The 15,533-nt window shown below is 43.2% G+C and overlaps 2 protein-coding genes across 4 annotated transcripts in view; one reads left to right on the forward strand and one right to left on the reverse strand.

Annotated features, from left to right (window-relative positions):
• The window catches only part of LOC112223227 (protein transport protein Sec24C), a 30,732-nt gene extending 18,564 nt beyond the window's left edge, over window positions 1-12,168 (reverse strand). Inside the window, exons 1-4 of the mRNA XM_042305530.1 lie at window positions 12,014-12,168; window positions 3,961-4,136; window positions 273-390; window positions 10-176 (exon numbers count right to left, since the gene is read on the reverse strand). Coding sequence (XP_042161464.1) covers window positions 10-176; window positions 273-390; window positions 3,961-4,117 — 442 coding nt within the window. The 5' untranslated portion in view covers window positions 4,118-4,136; window positions 12,014-12,168. The remainder of the gene's footprint in view (window positions 1-9; window positions 177-272; window positions 391-3,960; window positions 4,137-12,013) is intronic.
• Window positions 10,281-13,528, forward strand: LOC121840691 (mucin-1-like). 3 transcript variants are annotated; one of them, XM_042305528.1, is made up of 3 exons: window positions 10,281-10,379; window positions 12,612-12,985; window positions 13,049-13,528. In XM_042305528.1, exons 1-3 carry the CDS (start codon window positions 10,327-10,329, stop codon window positions 13,321-13,323), a joined length of 702 nt encoding a protein of 233 aa, XP_042161462.1. In that variant the 5' UTR covers window positions 10,281-10,326; the 3' UTR covers window positions 13,324-13,528. The 3 variants fall into 3 exon arrangements, with proteins under 3 accessions (XP_042161462.1, XP_042161460.1, XP_042161461.1); XM_042305526.1 differs by lacking the exon at window positions 10,281-10,379 and adding an exon at window positions 12,192-12,444 and having other exon boundaries at window positions 12,588-12,985; XM_042305527.1 differs by lacking the exon at window positions 10,281-10,379 and adding an exon at window positions 12,192-12,444.
• Window positions 13,529-15,533: the final 2,005 nt, after the last annotated feature.

The raw sequence follows: 15,533 nt of genomic DNA on the forward strand, positions 1-15,533 counted from the left end.
ATTTCTTACCATATCCCGGCCCAGCAGAGGTGAGGGGGCCTGACCCGACCTGCATCCCTGACATCTGATTGGTCATCTGTTGCATGGAGGGCTGCACCCCGTACTGCTGGGGGTAAGAAGGGTGTGGCCCCGACAAGTTCATAGCACCGTGGCTATATGGCTGACACACTGGCGGCCTGGACACACGTACACAAAAACAACTCAGTACACACACACAAACATCTGGACACACACCCACAACCGCTGTCTACTCTTCATGTGTGTTGTCTGACCTCTGAGCTGGCTGAGCCATAGAGTGATCCATAGGTGGGGGCCCATTCTGAATGTCTCCCTGGGCATACTGGGAGTAGGCCTGGTTGGTGGAGACTGGAGGGGGGCCCCTGGCAGATCCTGAGAGAGAGGGAGGCTATTAGGCACCTGACTGCAATGACCACAGGTTTGAAACACAGCGGATGCATTCTTGAAGTTACATCATCACCTATGATGAATGTTACATCATCAACGCAAGAATGTTAAATGGAGGATTACTTCCTGCCAAAAAAAAACCACATTGGTAAAGTCAGTCATCCTAAGGTAAGGTTGGGCAGTATACCTTATACGTTGGTAAAGTCAGTCATCCTAAGGTAAGGTTGGGCAGTATACCATATACGTTGGTAAAGTCAGTCATCCTAAGGTTGGGCAGTATACCATATACGTTGGTAAAGTTAGTCATCCTAAGGTAAGGTTGGGCAGTATACCTTATACGTTGGTAAAGTCAGTCATCCTAAGGTAAGGTTGGGCAGTATACCATATACGTTGGTAAAGTTAGTCATCCTAAGGTTGGGCAGTATACCATATTCGTTGGTAAAGTTAGTCATCCTAAGGTAAGGTTGGGCAGTATACCATATACGTTGGTAAAGTCAGTCATCCTAAGGTTGGGCAGTATTATACGTTGGTAAAGTCCATATTGGGCAGTACGTTGGTAAAGTTAGTCATCCTAAGGTTTGGGCAGTATACCATATAAAGTTGGTAAAGTTAGTCATCCTAAAGGTCAAAGGTAGGTTGGGCAGTATACGGTATACCATAAGGTTGGTTACCGTAAAGTTGGTAGTCATCCTAAGGTAAGGTTGGGCAGTATACCATATACGTTGGTAAAGTCAGTCATCCTAAGGTTGGGCAGTATACCATATACGTTGGTAAAGTTAGTCATCCTAAGGTTGGGCAGTATACCATATACGTTGGTAAAGTTAGTCATCCTAAGGTAAGGTTGGGCAGTATACCATATACGTTGGTAAAGTCAGTCATCCTAAGGTAAGGTTGGACGGTATACCATATACGTAAGGTAAAGTCAGTCATCCTAAGGTTGGGCAGTATACCATATTCGTTGGTAAAGTTAGTCATCCTAAGGTAAGGTTGGACGGTATACCATATACGTTGGTAAAGTTAGTCATCCTAAGGTAAGGTTGGACGGTATACCTTATACGTTGGTAAAGTCAGTCATCCTAAGGTAAGGTTGGGCAGTATACCTTACACGTTAGTAAAGTTAGTCATCCTAAGGTAAGGTTGGGCCGTATACGTTGGTAAAGTTAGTCATCCTAAGGTAAGGTTGGGCCGTATACGTTGGTAAAGTTAGTCATCCTAAGGTAAGGTTGGGCAGTATACCATATACGTTGGTAAAGTCAGTCATCCTAAGGTAAGGTTGGGCAGTATACGTTGGTAAAGTCAGTCATCCTAAGGTAAGGTTGGGCAGTATACCGTATACGTTGGTAAAGTTAGTCATCCTAAGGTAAGGTTGGGCAGTATACGTTGGTAAAGTTAGTCATCCTAAGGTAGGTTGGGCATCCTAAGGTAAAGTTGGGTCATCCTAAGGTAAGGTTGGGCAGTATACCGTATACGTTGGTAAAGTTAGTCATCCTAAGGTAAGGTTGGGCAGTATACCATATACGTTGGTAAAGTCAGTCATCCTAAGGTAAGGTTGGGCAGTATACCATATACGTTGGTAAAGTTAGTCATCCTAAGGTAAGGTTGGGCAGTATACCGTATACGTTGGTAAAGTCAGTCATCCTAAGGTAAGGTTGGGCAGTATACCGTATACGTTGGTAAAGTTAGTCATCCTAAGGTAAGGTTGGGCAGTATACCTTACACGTTGGTAAAGTTAGTCATCCTAAGGTAAGGTTGGGCAGTATACCGTATACGTTGGTAAAGTTAGTCATCCTAAGGTAAGGTTGGGCAGTATACCGTATACGTTGGTAAAGTTAGTCATCCTAAGGTAAGGTTGGGCAGTATACCGTATACGTTGGTAAAGTTAGTCATCCTAAGGTAAGGTTGGGCAGTATACCGTATACGTTGGTAAAGTTAGTCATCCTAAGGTAAGGTTGGGCAGTATACCTTATACGTTGGTATGTTGCATACCTTGCAGGTAAAGTCATGTGAAAAAGCTACATCTTAGATTTGGAACTTTAAGCAGTTCATGAGAACCATTGCTCTCAGACACATGACCAGCATGCTGTAGAAGCATGTAGGTGGGAGGAGCCAAGAGGAAGCAGTTACCCAATTCAAGAGGAGAGGGCAGGTCAGAGACTGGGTTAGCTGGCACAGCCTTAGAGGGAAAGCTGGCATAGGTAGAATAACCTGAAAGACAAGAAGAGGCAGACACCATGTACTGAGGAAAAGAAATGCTGAAAGACGGGCGAGGAGGAACACATACAAGCATTCACACTGCTCCAATCAAATACATCCAAACAGGTTTTAGTTCCCTTTCTCTCTCACACAGAGACACACAGGAAAGGCAATGAGTAAACTTTGCAACAGGCACAGAGACACTACTTTGCAGAAGGCAAGCTAGCTTTTGGGAAGAACATAAACATCCACATCGATGGAACAGTAGTGGAGAGGGTAGCAAGTTTTAAGTTCCTCGGCATACACATCACAGACAAACTGAATTGGTCCACTCACACAGACAGCATCGTGAGGAAGGCGCAGCAGCGCCTCTTCAACCTCAGGAGGCTGAAGAAATTCGGCTTGTCACCAAAAGCACTCACAAACTTCTACAGATGCACAATCGAGAGCATCCTGGCGGGCTGTATTACCGCCTGGTATGGCAACTGCACCGCCCTCAACCGTAAGGCTCTCCAGAGGGTAGTGAGGTCTGCACAACGCATCACCGGGGGCAAACTACCTGCCCTCCAGGACACCTACACCACCCGATGCTACAGGAAGGCCATAAAGATCATCAAGGACATCAACCACCCGAGCCACTGCCTGTTCACCCCGCTGTCATCCAGAAGGCGAGGTCAGTACAGGTGAATCAAAGCTGGGACCGAGAGACTGAAAAACAGCTTCTATCTCAAGGCCATCAGACTGTTAAACAGCCACCACTAACATTGAGTGGCTACTGCCAACACGCTGTCAATGACACTGACTCTACTCCAGCCACTTTAATAATAGGAATTGATGGGAAATGATGTAAATATATCACTAGCCACTTTAAACAATGCTACCTTATATAATGTTACTTACCCTACATTATTCATCTCATATGCATACGTAGATACTGTACTCTATATCATCGGCTGCATCCTTATGTAATACATGTATCACTAGCCACTTTAACTATGCCACTTGGTTTACATACTCATCTCATATGTATATACTGTACTCGATATCATCTACTGTATCTTGCCTATGCTGCTCTGTACCATCACTCATTCATATATCCTTATGTACATATTCTTTATCCCCTTACACTGTGTATAAGAGTAGTTTTTTGGAATTGTTAGTTAGATTACTTGTTCGTTATTACTGCATTGTCGGAACTAGAAGCACAAGCATTTCGCTACACTCGCATTAACATCTGCTAAACATGTGTATGTGACAAATAAAATTTGATTTGATTTGATTTAAACAGACAGGAAGAAGAAGCAAGAGGGAAGAAGCGAACCAGAGGGATAAGTAAGGTTAGGGAAAGAGGGACAGACGTACCTTGTGGAGCCCCAGGCTGGTAGGCTGTAGCGGGGCCGCTGTAGGGTCCATAGGGGCCGGGGTAACCGCCTCCCAAGGGAGCGTAGCTAGGCTGGCTGTAGCCAGGCTGGGGCTGGCCGTACGGAGATGCCATGGGAGGCTGCTGGTTCACATTCATCCTCAATTCATACCTAGAGCTGGGAGAAGTTAACATGCATTTAACTCCCGAGGCAGGGGTTGATTTCTATATCAACTTCACTGCCCTGACAGTAAGTACTAGAACTGGGCCAACGGCGTTAATGTTTTGACGTTCCAGGTGCAGGGCTCTACAGTGCCACTATTTTACTTGCATATTTGCTTAAATATTTAGCTGTCGGAATTAGAATTTTTATTTAGGCGCACCAGTGAGTCAAGAGAAATTAAGGATTCTAGCTTTATTATGTCAAATATTTTTCATTGTGTTCCTGAGTTTTTTTGTTCGTCTACATTTAAAATTAGGCGCAGGTGCTCCTTGCAAAAGAGGTCAGTGTTGAGCCACACAGGACTGCCCTGCTTCATTAGGGTAAGACTCCCTGTAGTTGGAAGTGAGCCCTTGCTATCAGAGCTGAGAGAAGAAGAATGGTTTCATGCATGTTAACATTAGAAGCCTCCTCCCTAAGTTTTTTTTATTCACTGCCTTAGCACACTGCCAACACGGATGTCCTAGCGGTGTCTGAATCCTTGCTTAGGAAGACCACCAAAAACCCTGAAATTTCCATCCCTAACTATAACATTTTCCAACAAGATAGAACTGGCGGAGTTGCAATCTACTGCAGAGATACCTGGATAGTAAGACAGGCTCTGTACCAAAACAATATGAGCTTCTATTTTTAAAAATCCACCTTTCCAGAAACAAGTCTCTCACCGTTGCCGCTTGCTATAGACCACCCTCTGCCTCCAGCTGTGCCCTGGACACCATATGTGAATTGATTGCCCTCCATCTATCTTCAGAGATTGTGCTGTTAGGTGACAAACTGGGACATGCTTAACACCCCGGCCATTCTGCAATCTAAGCTAGATGCCCTCAATCTCACACAAATTATCAAATGAACCTACCAGGTACAACCCCAAATCCGTAAACACGGGCACCCTCTTAGATATCATCCTAACCAACCTGCCCTCCAAATACACCTCTGCTGTCTTCAACCAGGATCTCAGCGATCACTGACTCATTGCCTGCTTCCGTAATGAGTCTGCGGTCAAACGACCACGCCTCATCACTGTCAAACGCTCCTTAAAACACTTCAGCGAGCAGGCCTTTCTAATCGACCTGGCCCGGGAATCCTGTAAGGATATTGACCTCATTCCGTCAGTAAAGGTTGCCTGGTTATTCTTTAAAAGTGCCTTCCTCACCACCTTAAATAAGCATGCCCCATTCAAAAATGTTGAACCAGGAACAGATATAGCCCTTGGTTCACCCAAGACGTGACTGTCCATGACAAGCACAAAAACATCCGGTGGCGTACTGCATTAGCATCGAATAGCCCCCACGATATGCAACTTCTCAGGGAAGTTAGGAACATATATACACAGGCAGATAGAAAAACAAAGGCTAGCTTTTTCAAACAGAAATTTGCATCCTGTAGCAGAAACTCCAAAAAGTTCTGGGACACTGTAAAGTCCATGGAGCGTAAGAGCACCTCCTCCCAGCTGCCCACTGCACTGAGGCAAGGAAACACTGTCACCATCGATAAAGCCGCAATAATTGAGAATTTCAATAAGCATTTTTCTACGGCTGGCCATGCTTTCCACCTGGCTACCCCTACTAACAGCCCTGTGCCCCCCACAGCAACTTGCCCAAGCCTCCCCATTTCCAGATAGCTGATGTTCTGAAAGAACTGCAAAATCTGGACCCCTACAAATTAGCCAGGCTAGACAATCTGGAGCCTCTCTTTCTAAAATTACCCGCCAAAATTGTTGCAACCCCTATTACTAGCCGATTCAACCTCTTTCGTAACGTCTGAGATCCCCAAAGATTGGAAAGCTGCCGAGGTCATCCCCCTCTTCAAAGGGGGTGACACCTTGGACCCAAACTGTTATAGACCCATATCCATCCTGCCCTGCCTTTCTAAAGTCTTTGAAAGCCAAGTTAAACAAACAGATCACCGACCATTTCGAATCCCACCGTACCTTCTCCGCTATGCAATCTTGGTTCCGAGCTGGTCATGGGTGCACCTCAGCCACGCTCAAGGTTCTAAATGATATCATACCCGCCCTTGATAGGAGACAATACTGTGCAGCTGTATTCATCGACCTGGCCATGGCTTTCGACTCGGTCAATCACCACATTCTTATCGGCAGACTCAACAGCCTTGGTTTCTCAAATGACTGCCTCGCCTGGTTCACCAACTACTTCTCAGACAGAGTTCAGTGTGTCAAATCGGAGGGCCTGTTTTCCAGACCTCTGGCAGTCTATGTGGGTGCTACAGGGTTCAATCCTCGGGCTGACTCTTTTCTCTGTATACATCAATGATGTCGCTCTTTCGGCTGGTGATTCTCTGATCCACCTCTACGCAGACGATACCATTCTGTATACCTCTGGCCCTTCTTTGGACACTGTATTAACTAACCTCCAGACGAACTTCAATGCCATACAACTCTCCTTCCATGGTCTCCAACTGCTCTTAAATGCATGCTCTTCAACCAATCGCTGCCCACACCTGCCTGCCCATCTAGCATCACTACTCTGGACGGTTCGGACTTAGAATATGTGGACAACTATAAATACCTAGGTGTCTGGTTAGACTGCAAGCTCCTTCCAGACTCACATTAAGCATCTCCAATCCAAAATTAAATCTAGAATCAGCTTCCTATTTTGCAAAAAAGCATCCTTCACTCATGCTGCCAAACATACCCTCGTAAAACTGACTATCCTACCGATCCTAGACTTCGGCGATGTCATCTACAAAATAGTCTCCAACACTCTACTCAGCAAATTGGATGCAGTCAATCACAGTGCCATCCGTTTTGTCACAAAAGCCCCATATACTACCCACAACTGCGACCTGTATACTCTCGTTGGCTGGCCCTCGCTTCATATTCGTCGCCAAACCCACTGGCTCCAGGTCATCTACAAGTCTTTTCTAGGTAAAGCCCTGCCTTATCTCAGCTCACTGGTCCCCATAGCACCAACCCATAGCACACACTCCAGCAGGTATATTTCACTGGTCACCCCCAAAGCCGAATCCTCCTTTGGCCGTCTTTCCTTACAGTTCTCTGCTACCAATGACTGGAACAAACTGCAAAAATCACTAAAACTGGAGACTCATATCTCCCTCACTAACTTTAAGCACCAGCTGTCAGAGCAGCTCACAGATCACAGCACCTGCACATAGCGCATCTGTAAACAGCCCATCCAACTACCTCATCCCCATACTGTTATTTATTTTGCTCATTTGCACCCCCGTATTTCCACTTGCACACTCATCTTCTGCACATCTATCACTCCAGTGTCTAATTGCTATATTGTAATAATTTCACCACTATGGCCTATTTATTGCCTTACCTCCCTTGTCCTACCTCTTTGGCACATATTGTATATAGACTTTCTCTATTGTATTATTGACTGTTTGTTTATTCCATGTGTAACTCTGTGTTCTTGTTTGTTGCACTGCTTTGCTTTATCTTGGCCAGGTTGCAGTTGTAAATGATGAGAACCTGTTCTCAACTAGCCTACCTGGTTAAATAAAGGTGAAATTAAAAATTTAAAAAATTAAAAAATGAGTCAAGGTGAAAAGAGTGTGAGCAGGTTGATGTAGTAACCCACTAAGGTCACCCTACCGGGCTGCGTTCCCCTGGTTCTAGAGAGAATACATGCCCACTCAGCACAACCAGGCCAGCAGCTGTGTAATGGAGTCCGTATTGTACTGCAGGACTGCAGCGAACACCTCAGACATGGGCTGCTGCATCTCAATAGTCTTCTGGTCTCCATCAATGCTGATGTAGACAATCTGGAAAGCTGAGAGAGAATTCCAAGAGGGCATCAACCATATTTATTTTGCTCATCATTTGTTTGATCGATCAGCGCAGAGAAGAGAAAAAGCACTAGAGTTTTGAGATGCAGCCCATGGTCCTGTTTAGCTTCACACCCGCAGTCTCAAACCTAGTCAATGTGCTGGACGGCTTGTAGTTACAGTAACATGAGATGATATAGCCTGTGGCCAGCTACATGTCACTGACAGTCAGTGACATACACTTCCGGTCAAAAGTTTCAGAAAACCTACTTAGTCAAGGGTTTTTATTTGACTATTTTCTACATCATAGATTAATAGTGAAGACATCAAAATTATGAAATAACACATGGAATCATGTCGTAACCAAAAAAAGTGTTAAATCAAAATATATTTTATATTTGAGATTCTTCAAAGTAGCCACCCTTTGCCTTGACAGCTTTGCACACTCTTGGCATTCTCTCAACCAGCTTCATGAGGTAGTCATCTGGAATGCATTTCAATTAACAGGTGTGCCTTGTTAAAAGTTAATTTGTGCAATGTCTTTCCTTCTTAATGCATTTGAGCCAATCAGTTGTGACAAGGTAGGTGACAAGGTAGGGGTGGTATACAGAAGATAGTCTTTCACCAAATAGGGTTAAGTCCATATTATGTCAAGAACAGCTCAAATAAGCAAAGAGAAACGATAGTCCATCATTACTTTAAGACATGAAGGTCAGTCAATCCGGAAAATTTCAAGACTGTTGGAAAAGCATTCTAGGTGAAGGTGTTTGAGAGAACTCCAAGAGTGTTCAAAGCAGTCATCAAGGCAAAGGGTGGCTACTTGAAGAATCTCAAATACATTTAGATTTGTTTAACACTTTTTGTTACTACATGATTCCATGTGTTATTTCATAGTTTAGGTCTTCACTATTATTCTACAATGTAGAAAATAGTGAAAATAAAGAAAAAGCCTTGAATGAGTAGGTGTTCTAAAACTTTTGCCCGGTAGTGCATGTCTATAATAGCCGAGTCATATTCCCTGTGACACAGTTTGAAACACACTTATATCAGCTCTGTGTATTGTTTGTCTCGACCACACCTTCACAATACACCTCAGTACACACTTGGCCCGGCCTTTGGCTCACAGGGCGGCAGGGTAGCCTAGTGGTTAGAGCATTGGACTAGTAACCGAAAGGTTGCAAGTTCAAACCCCCGAGCTGACAAGGTAAAAATCTGTCGTTCTGCCCCTGAACAGGCAGTTAACCCACTGTTCCTAGGCCGTCATTGAAAATAAGAATTTGTTCTTAACTGAGTTGCCTAGTTAAATGAAGGTAAAATAAATAAAAAATGTGAATTTGCCAATATGGATAGGGCTAAACTTAAATGTTTCTTACGGAAGAAATATGGAAAGCATATGAATAACCATGGTAGCAATTAAAAGGGAAGAGTGGAGATAATGGGGAAATTAGACTAAAGATGACTACAGTTCAACTGACAATCCAAGCATTACACTGTTGATTTTACATTTATCGTACTTTTTGCCTCATTTGTTGATAACAAACCCTGAAAACTCCAGATACACTCATTATTCCTGGAAAATTTGTGGTAGTTGCAACATAGGACCAAAAAAAGGACAAAGGTTTGAGAGAGAGGTCTAACTGGTGTCTCCAAGTGGCCACACACATCTCTCCAAAGTGTGCATGGATCCCAAGTAATTTCAATGCACTTTTATGTCTAAAAATAATTATCTTCGACTACAAAGTGCTTTTTTACGCTCTCCTAGCTGTGCCATTAAGGAAATAGACCAAGCACACTTGTTGTTTTTGTTTGGAACATCACTCATTCCCAGTCTTTACACAATTACTGTTGATCACACAATCCAAAAACGGTCCATTATAAATCACGATCGGGTTCAGGTGGGCATGATTTGAAAGTGGGTTCAATTGCCAACATGACTAGCTAAATTATAATATACGATCTTACAGTGTTAGGCTTTCATAAGGCAATTCAGAGAAGCAGATGGTCATTTGGGTGTGCATAGAATGGAGTCATGAGTGCATTCAGATGTGTGGTTCATGGAACATTTTCTCCACAATACAACAGACTCATTCTGTTCAGGACCACCCAGGGTATAAAGCCATGCCATCTTGTAACTGTACATCAAACAGTGATGTAAACATTCATATTGTATATTACACAAGGTTTATGATATGGAAATGTGAAGAGCACATTTGGACTTACAGGTGTTTGGTTTGCTTGTATGAAATCAAAGCTGTAGTGATAATCCTCAATGGTCATCTTTCAAAATACATTGAGGCCTCTTAAATTTACAGCATTTCCCTCACTCAGACAACATTTGCAAAAGTTGACCAATTAGCGGGAGGGACGCGGTAACTTCTTGTCGCATGAGGTGCTCATGTTCAGATCGTCTAACAGACTAAACCCATACAGAGCTGTGAAGCGGAGACGGTGAGCTGACATTATGCACTATAGCATGTTAATGTAATTCCAATTTAGGCCAATTTTCTGTCAATTTCAAACCGGATACAGGTACGAGCGTAAAGGGTTAATTATCCTACAACAGACCTGACATGGTATTGAGTTTGGCAAACAGGAGGACGACGTTTCCCCACTTCATTTTCTTTTAAACACACCCAACTTCTCTTTGTGCCACCAACCTAACCCTACCTATATACACAACACAAGTAGGACCAACCTCTGATCAATCAGACCTTGTTGAACCATACTGCTCAATCAAACGTCATGTGCTAGGCTGACAGGTACAATCACAGAGTTAGTCTATGCTGTAGTGTCCTGTCCTCTGAACACTGAAAGTAGGCCTAACTAACGTTACTTGTCAACAAGACTGTTCGCATACTAGTAGCTGAGAGTAACTGGCTATTGAGCATTCATTCACTTACCTTACAACATGTCTTTCCTAAAAGGTTAAACGAGCAGGTTTAAAGGCACCGATAGTCACAAGAAAGACTGGACCATGATATTGAAATAATTGATGTAACTCATTGCCTATAGTAGCTAGCTAGTCTCATCCAATGGAATTCGCATCGGTTAGCTAGCTACTACCGTTACCGGGTTACATTGGCTGGCTTGTTAGCTGATGTAGCAATATTATCTTATGACAAACACGGGTTTATCCAACGCAGCTCTTTCAATAATTCAAAGTAGTAGTTGCCACGGTTAGAAATACAATACCATTGGATCCGTGTATCTATTAGCGTGACAGGCCTGTTGAAAGACCCATATTTGCCGTAGCGGCTTTAACATCACGACTGGCTATCTAATTAGCTAGTTAAATCTGTTTACAAAACTGATTCTCGTTCATAATACTTAGATTACTTGGTCAATACAGCCCACTAGAGTATATTGAACACTTCAAAGAACAACGCAGCAGAGGTATTTGTGGTTAGCCAACCTCAGCAACCAATGTCGCATTTGACCTAGCTAGCTAAATGATTATTCATGGTCCAGACCAGGCAGAGAATATATTTGTTTCTATACACGGAGTCTTCAGTCGAAACTTAAAAGCACTAACCTTTGTCAGCTAGTTGAGAGTTTGGGCCTAATTTACACACTAGTTTTAATCGTGGAAATAAGAATCAGCTGTGGCTATCCCGTTAGCTATGTAGATAGTTAAATTAGCATGTAGTTAGAAGAACCAGACCTCTGACTCTAACGTCCAGAAAGCTCAGATTCAAACTCTACAATCTCGACAAGCGTTGTCATGGCAAAATACGTCCGTTGATCAGCAAATACCGAGTTTTGCTGAGCAACCATCTAAATTGAATCACGGTATGTACTTCCAAAAAAGGTCCAACGTGAAATAAAAAAAAAAGGTACAAACAACTGAAAGAGGCATTTAATTATTTTTCTTATACTTTTTTAAAGTACATACCGGCCGTAACGAGAGTAAATTACGATAGTATTTTTTGACGTAACGCTTAAAGAGCTGTTGAATGAGTTTGAATTGGAGCATTCTGGGCGTTAGAGAGGTCTGGTTCAGTAACTAGTTAGCACCACCACGGAATCCCAATCCGATGTTTTCTTTCAAGGAATGTCACACACGGTACAACTCGACAACCCACCTTCAACTGGGTAAAATAACAAGTTAGCCAAGCAGACGTTTGTTTCCTGTTCAGAACCAGTTCCGAAGCCCTTTGGCCGTCAATACTTCAAAGCGATGACTTCCCGGGATTGATGTTCTGCTAATCCTTTCTCTGGTTTCTCTCCAAGCAGACATTCGCACCGGAAGTGTCGTGGCTGTCTGCCACGTCCACATCCGGACAGGGGTTGGGCTATGAATTATGTAACATTGCGTTCATAACAAAGTGGGAATTTACCACCATAGAGTTAGCTAGAGAACTATAGATGGGGAAAAACTGTTTTGACATGGACATTGCTATTTAGGGATTCACCATTTTAAAGTAGCGAACTGGGTGGGCCTTTCCTTGGGTGAAGGAAGGATCATATGATTCCATCTGGGTCATCAGGAGGGATCAGACAATTAATTATACTTGTGAGCAAACATACCATAACTATAGGTGGCAGTAAAACACCATCCTTGTCTTTATACCTGTTCAAACAACACTCTAGAGTCTAGACTCTGTTCTAGATGGCAGTATGCATCCTTTCAGTTTGTTATGCCTGTTTAATCCTCAGGTTGTCATTCCTTCCTTTCTGCAGATCCAGCACCAGCACCAATCCAGATCCCGGGTTCCAGTACCAGTCCCAGCACCAGCACCAATCCAGATCCCGGGTTCCAGTACCACTCCCAGCACCAGCACCAATCCAGATCCCGGGTTCCAGTCCCAGCACCAGCACCAATCCAGATCCCGGGTTCCAGTACCAGTCCCAGCACCAATCCAGATCCCGGGTTCCAGTCCCAGCACCAATCCAGATCCCGGGTTCCAGTACCAGTCCCAGCACCAGCACCAATCCAGATCCCGGGTTCCAGTACCAGTCCCAGTCCCAGCACCAATCCAGATCCCGGGTTCCAGTACCAGTACCAGTCCCAGTCCCAGCACCAGACGAGGCACAGAGGAGGGAGCAGACCACAGGTAAGTACTACCATCCCTTGTGTGTCTGATTCCTCCTCAGGTTGTCATTCCTCCCCTCTACAGACCCAGATCACGACCCAGAACCTGCAGCAGCCCCAGTTCGCGGTTTCTGTTTTTTCCCAGTCCCGGCCACAGCACCAACACCAACACGGTTCCCAGTTTCCAGCCCAGACACCAACTGTTCTTCACCTCCAATAAAAGGACACAGACAGACCGGCAGCCACTCCACCAGACCAACCACCAGACCAACCACCAGACCAACCACCAGACCAACCACTCAAGAAAAAACTTCAAAACTCAAACAGGTGAAATCTCCTTTCCAACAAACAATCAAATGAAGACGGACTGACGGATTGTAATAGTTTGAATTTTGGTTAAACATTTTTTTTTCCTTTTGTAAATTAGGATTTTTTTCTTTTCATTTAATAACTGATTGATTTATTAACTTAGCATTTATTGAATTGATTGAATATCTTGTTTTAAACTTTTAAACTTGAATACCATTTGAATTATGTATGACTTATGCATAACCAAATAAACAACCTATAATGGTTCAGTGTTTGCCCTGTAGTCACTGCCAGTTTAAGTTTCAAGTTTTAAGGTCACATGCACAAGTACAATGATGATATGATGATTGGGTGTGCGTGTGTGTGGAGTCCGTATACATTTTTGTACATATTATGTGTGTGTGAGCAAATGATGGAGTGTTTGTATGCGTGTTAGTGTGTGTAAGTGTGTGTAAGTGTGTAGGGCCCTTTGAGAGTTTATAGAGAATAAGAATAAAATACAAGGGTCTACTCAGTCTGCGCAGCCATTTTGTTAGGTATATAGTTAAATATTTAGTAGTCTTATGGCATGGGGATAGAAGCTTTTCAGGAGCCTGTTGGTGTCAGACTTGATGTACTGGTACAGCTTGCCATGTGGAAGCAGAGAGAACAGTTTATGGCTTGGGTGGTGGTAGTCTTTAATGATTTTCCCTTTCGCAATTATGTTATCACAGCTGAAAACTGTTGTGCACTAATGTACTTGTCCTCTTGCTCACTTTCTATTCTGGTGAGAGAGTTTGCGCTGTTCTGTGAAGGGAGTAGTGTAACAGTATAACTTTAGACCGTCCCCTCGCCCATACCCGGGCGCGAACCAGGGACCCTCTGCACACATCACGAACTGACACCCACAAAGCATCGTTACCCATCGCCACCCATATGAGATATTCAGTTTCTTGGGAATTTCTCGCATGGAATAGCCTTCATTTCTCAGAACAAGAATAGACTGACGAGTTTCAGAAGATAGTGCTTTGTTTCTGGACATTTTGAGCCTGTAGTTGAACCCACAAATGCTGATGCTCCAGATACTCAACTAGTCTAAAGAAGGACAGTTTTATTGCTTCTTTAATCAGAACACAACAGTTTTCAGCTGTGCTAACATAATTGCAAAAGGGTTTTCTAATGATCAATTAGACTTTTAAAATGATAAACTTGGATTAGCTAACACAACGTGCCATTGGAACACAGGAGTGATGTTTGCTGATAATGGGCCTCTGTACGCCTATGTAGATATTCCCATAAAAATCAGTAAATTCCAACTACAATAGTAATTTACAACATTAACAATGTCTACAATGTACTTCTAATCAATTTGATGTTATTTTAAATTCATGGACAAAAAAATGTGCTTTTCTTTCAAAAACAAGGACATTTCTAAGTGACCCCAAACTTTTGAATGGTAGTGTACATATTACCTCAATTACCTCGACTATTTTATTTTATTTTATTTTTTATTTCACCTTTATTTAACCAGGTAGGCTAGTTGAGAACAAGTTCTCATTTACAACTGCGACCTGGCCAAGATAAAACAAAGCAGTGCGACACAAACAACAACATAGAGTTACACATGGAATAAACAAACACACAGTCAATAATACAATAGAGAAAGTCTATATACAGTGTGTGCAAATGAGGTAGGATAAGGGAAGTGAGGCGATAAATAGGCCATAGTTGCGAAATAATTACAGTATGGCAAAAACATTGGGGTGATTGATGTGCAGAAGATCAGTGTGCAAGTAGCGGTACTGGGGTGCAAAGGAGCAAAATAAATAACATTATGGGGATGAGCTAGTTGGATGGGCTATTTACAGATTTAATTAGTACTTTCAAGTATTTTAACTTAAGTACTTTACACCACTGCCTCACAGACAGAGTCAAGACACGGTGCAGATCGAGTGAGCTGGACATCAGCTGAGGACCAAGTGTGATGAGCACCCTGGTGGAGGTGTGACTGCAGGAGTGGCAGTGCTTAACAATCGACTCCTCGTCTGACCTACACTGCCCTCTGTCACATTACTAGTAGAACTGCACAGGAGGACGGCTGGAGAAACGTCGAAGCGCTTTGACCACAGAGAAAATTGTTGCTCATCATCTTTTGCGGAATGTTTCTTTTAGACTTTTCCTCCGGTTTTTACTGTAAAATCAAATGTTTGTTCTTGTAGCTTGTGGAGGTCAGGAACGAGCCTGACGGAGGAAGAGAAGCTGTGTGCGGACACTGAAGTCTT

The sequence above is a fragment of the Oncorhynchus tshawytscha genome, linkage group LG24 (genome assembly GCF_018296145.1).
Source record: "Oncorhynchus tshawytscha isolate Ot180627B linkage group LG24, Otsh_v2.0, whole genome shotgun sequence".
Taxonomy (NCBI): domain Eukaryota; kingdom Metazoa; phylum Chordata; class Actinopteri; order Salmoniformes; family Salmonidae; genus Oncorhynchus; species Oncorhynchus tshawytscha.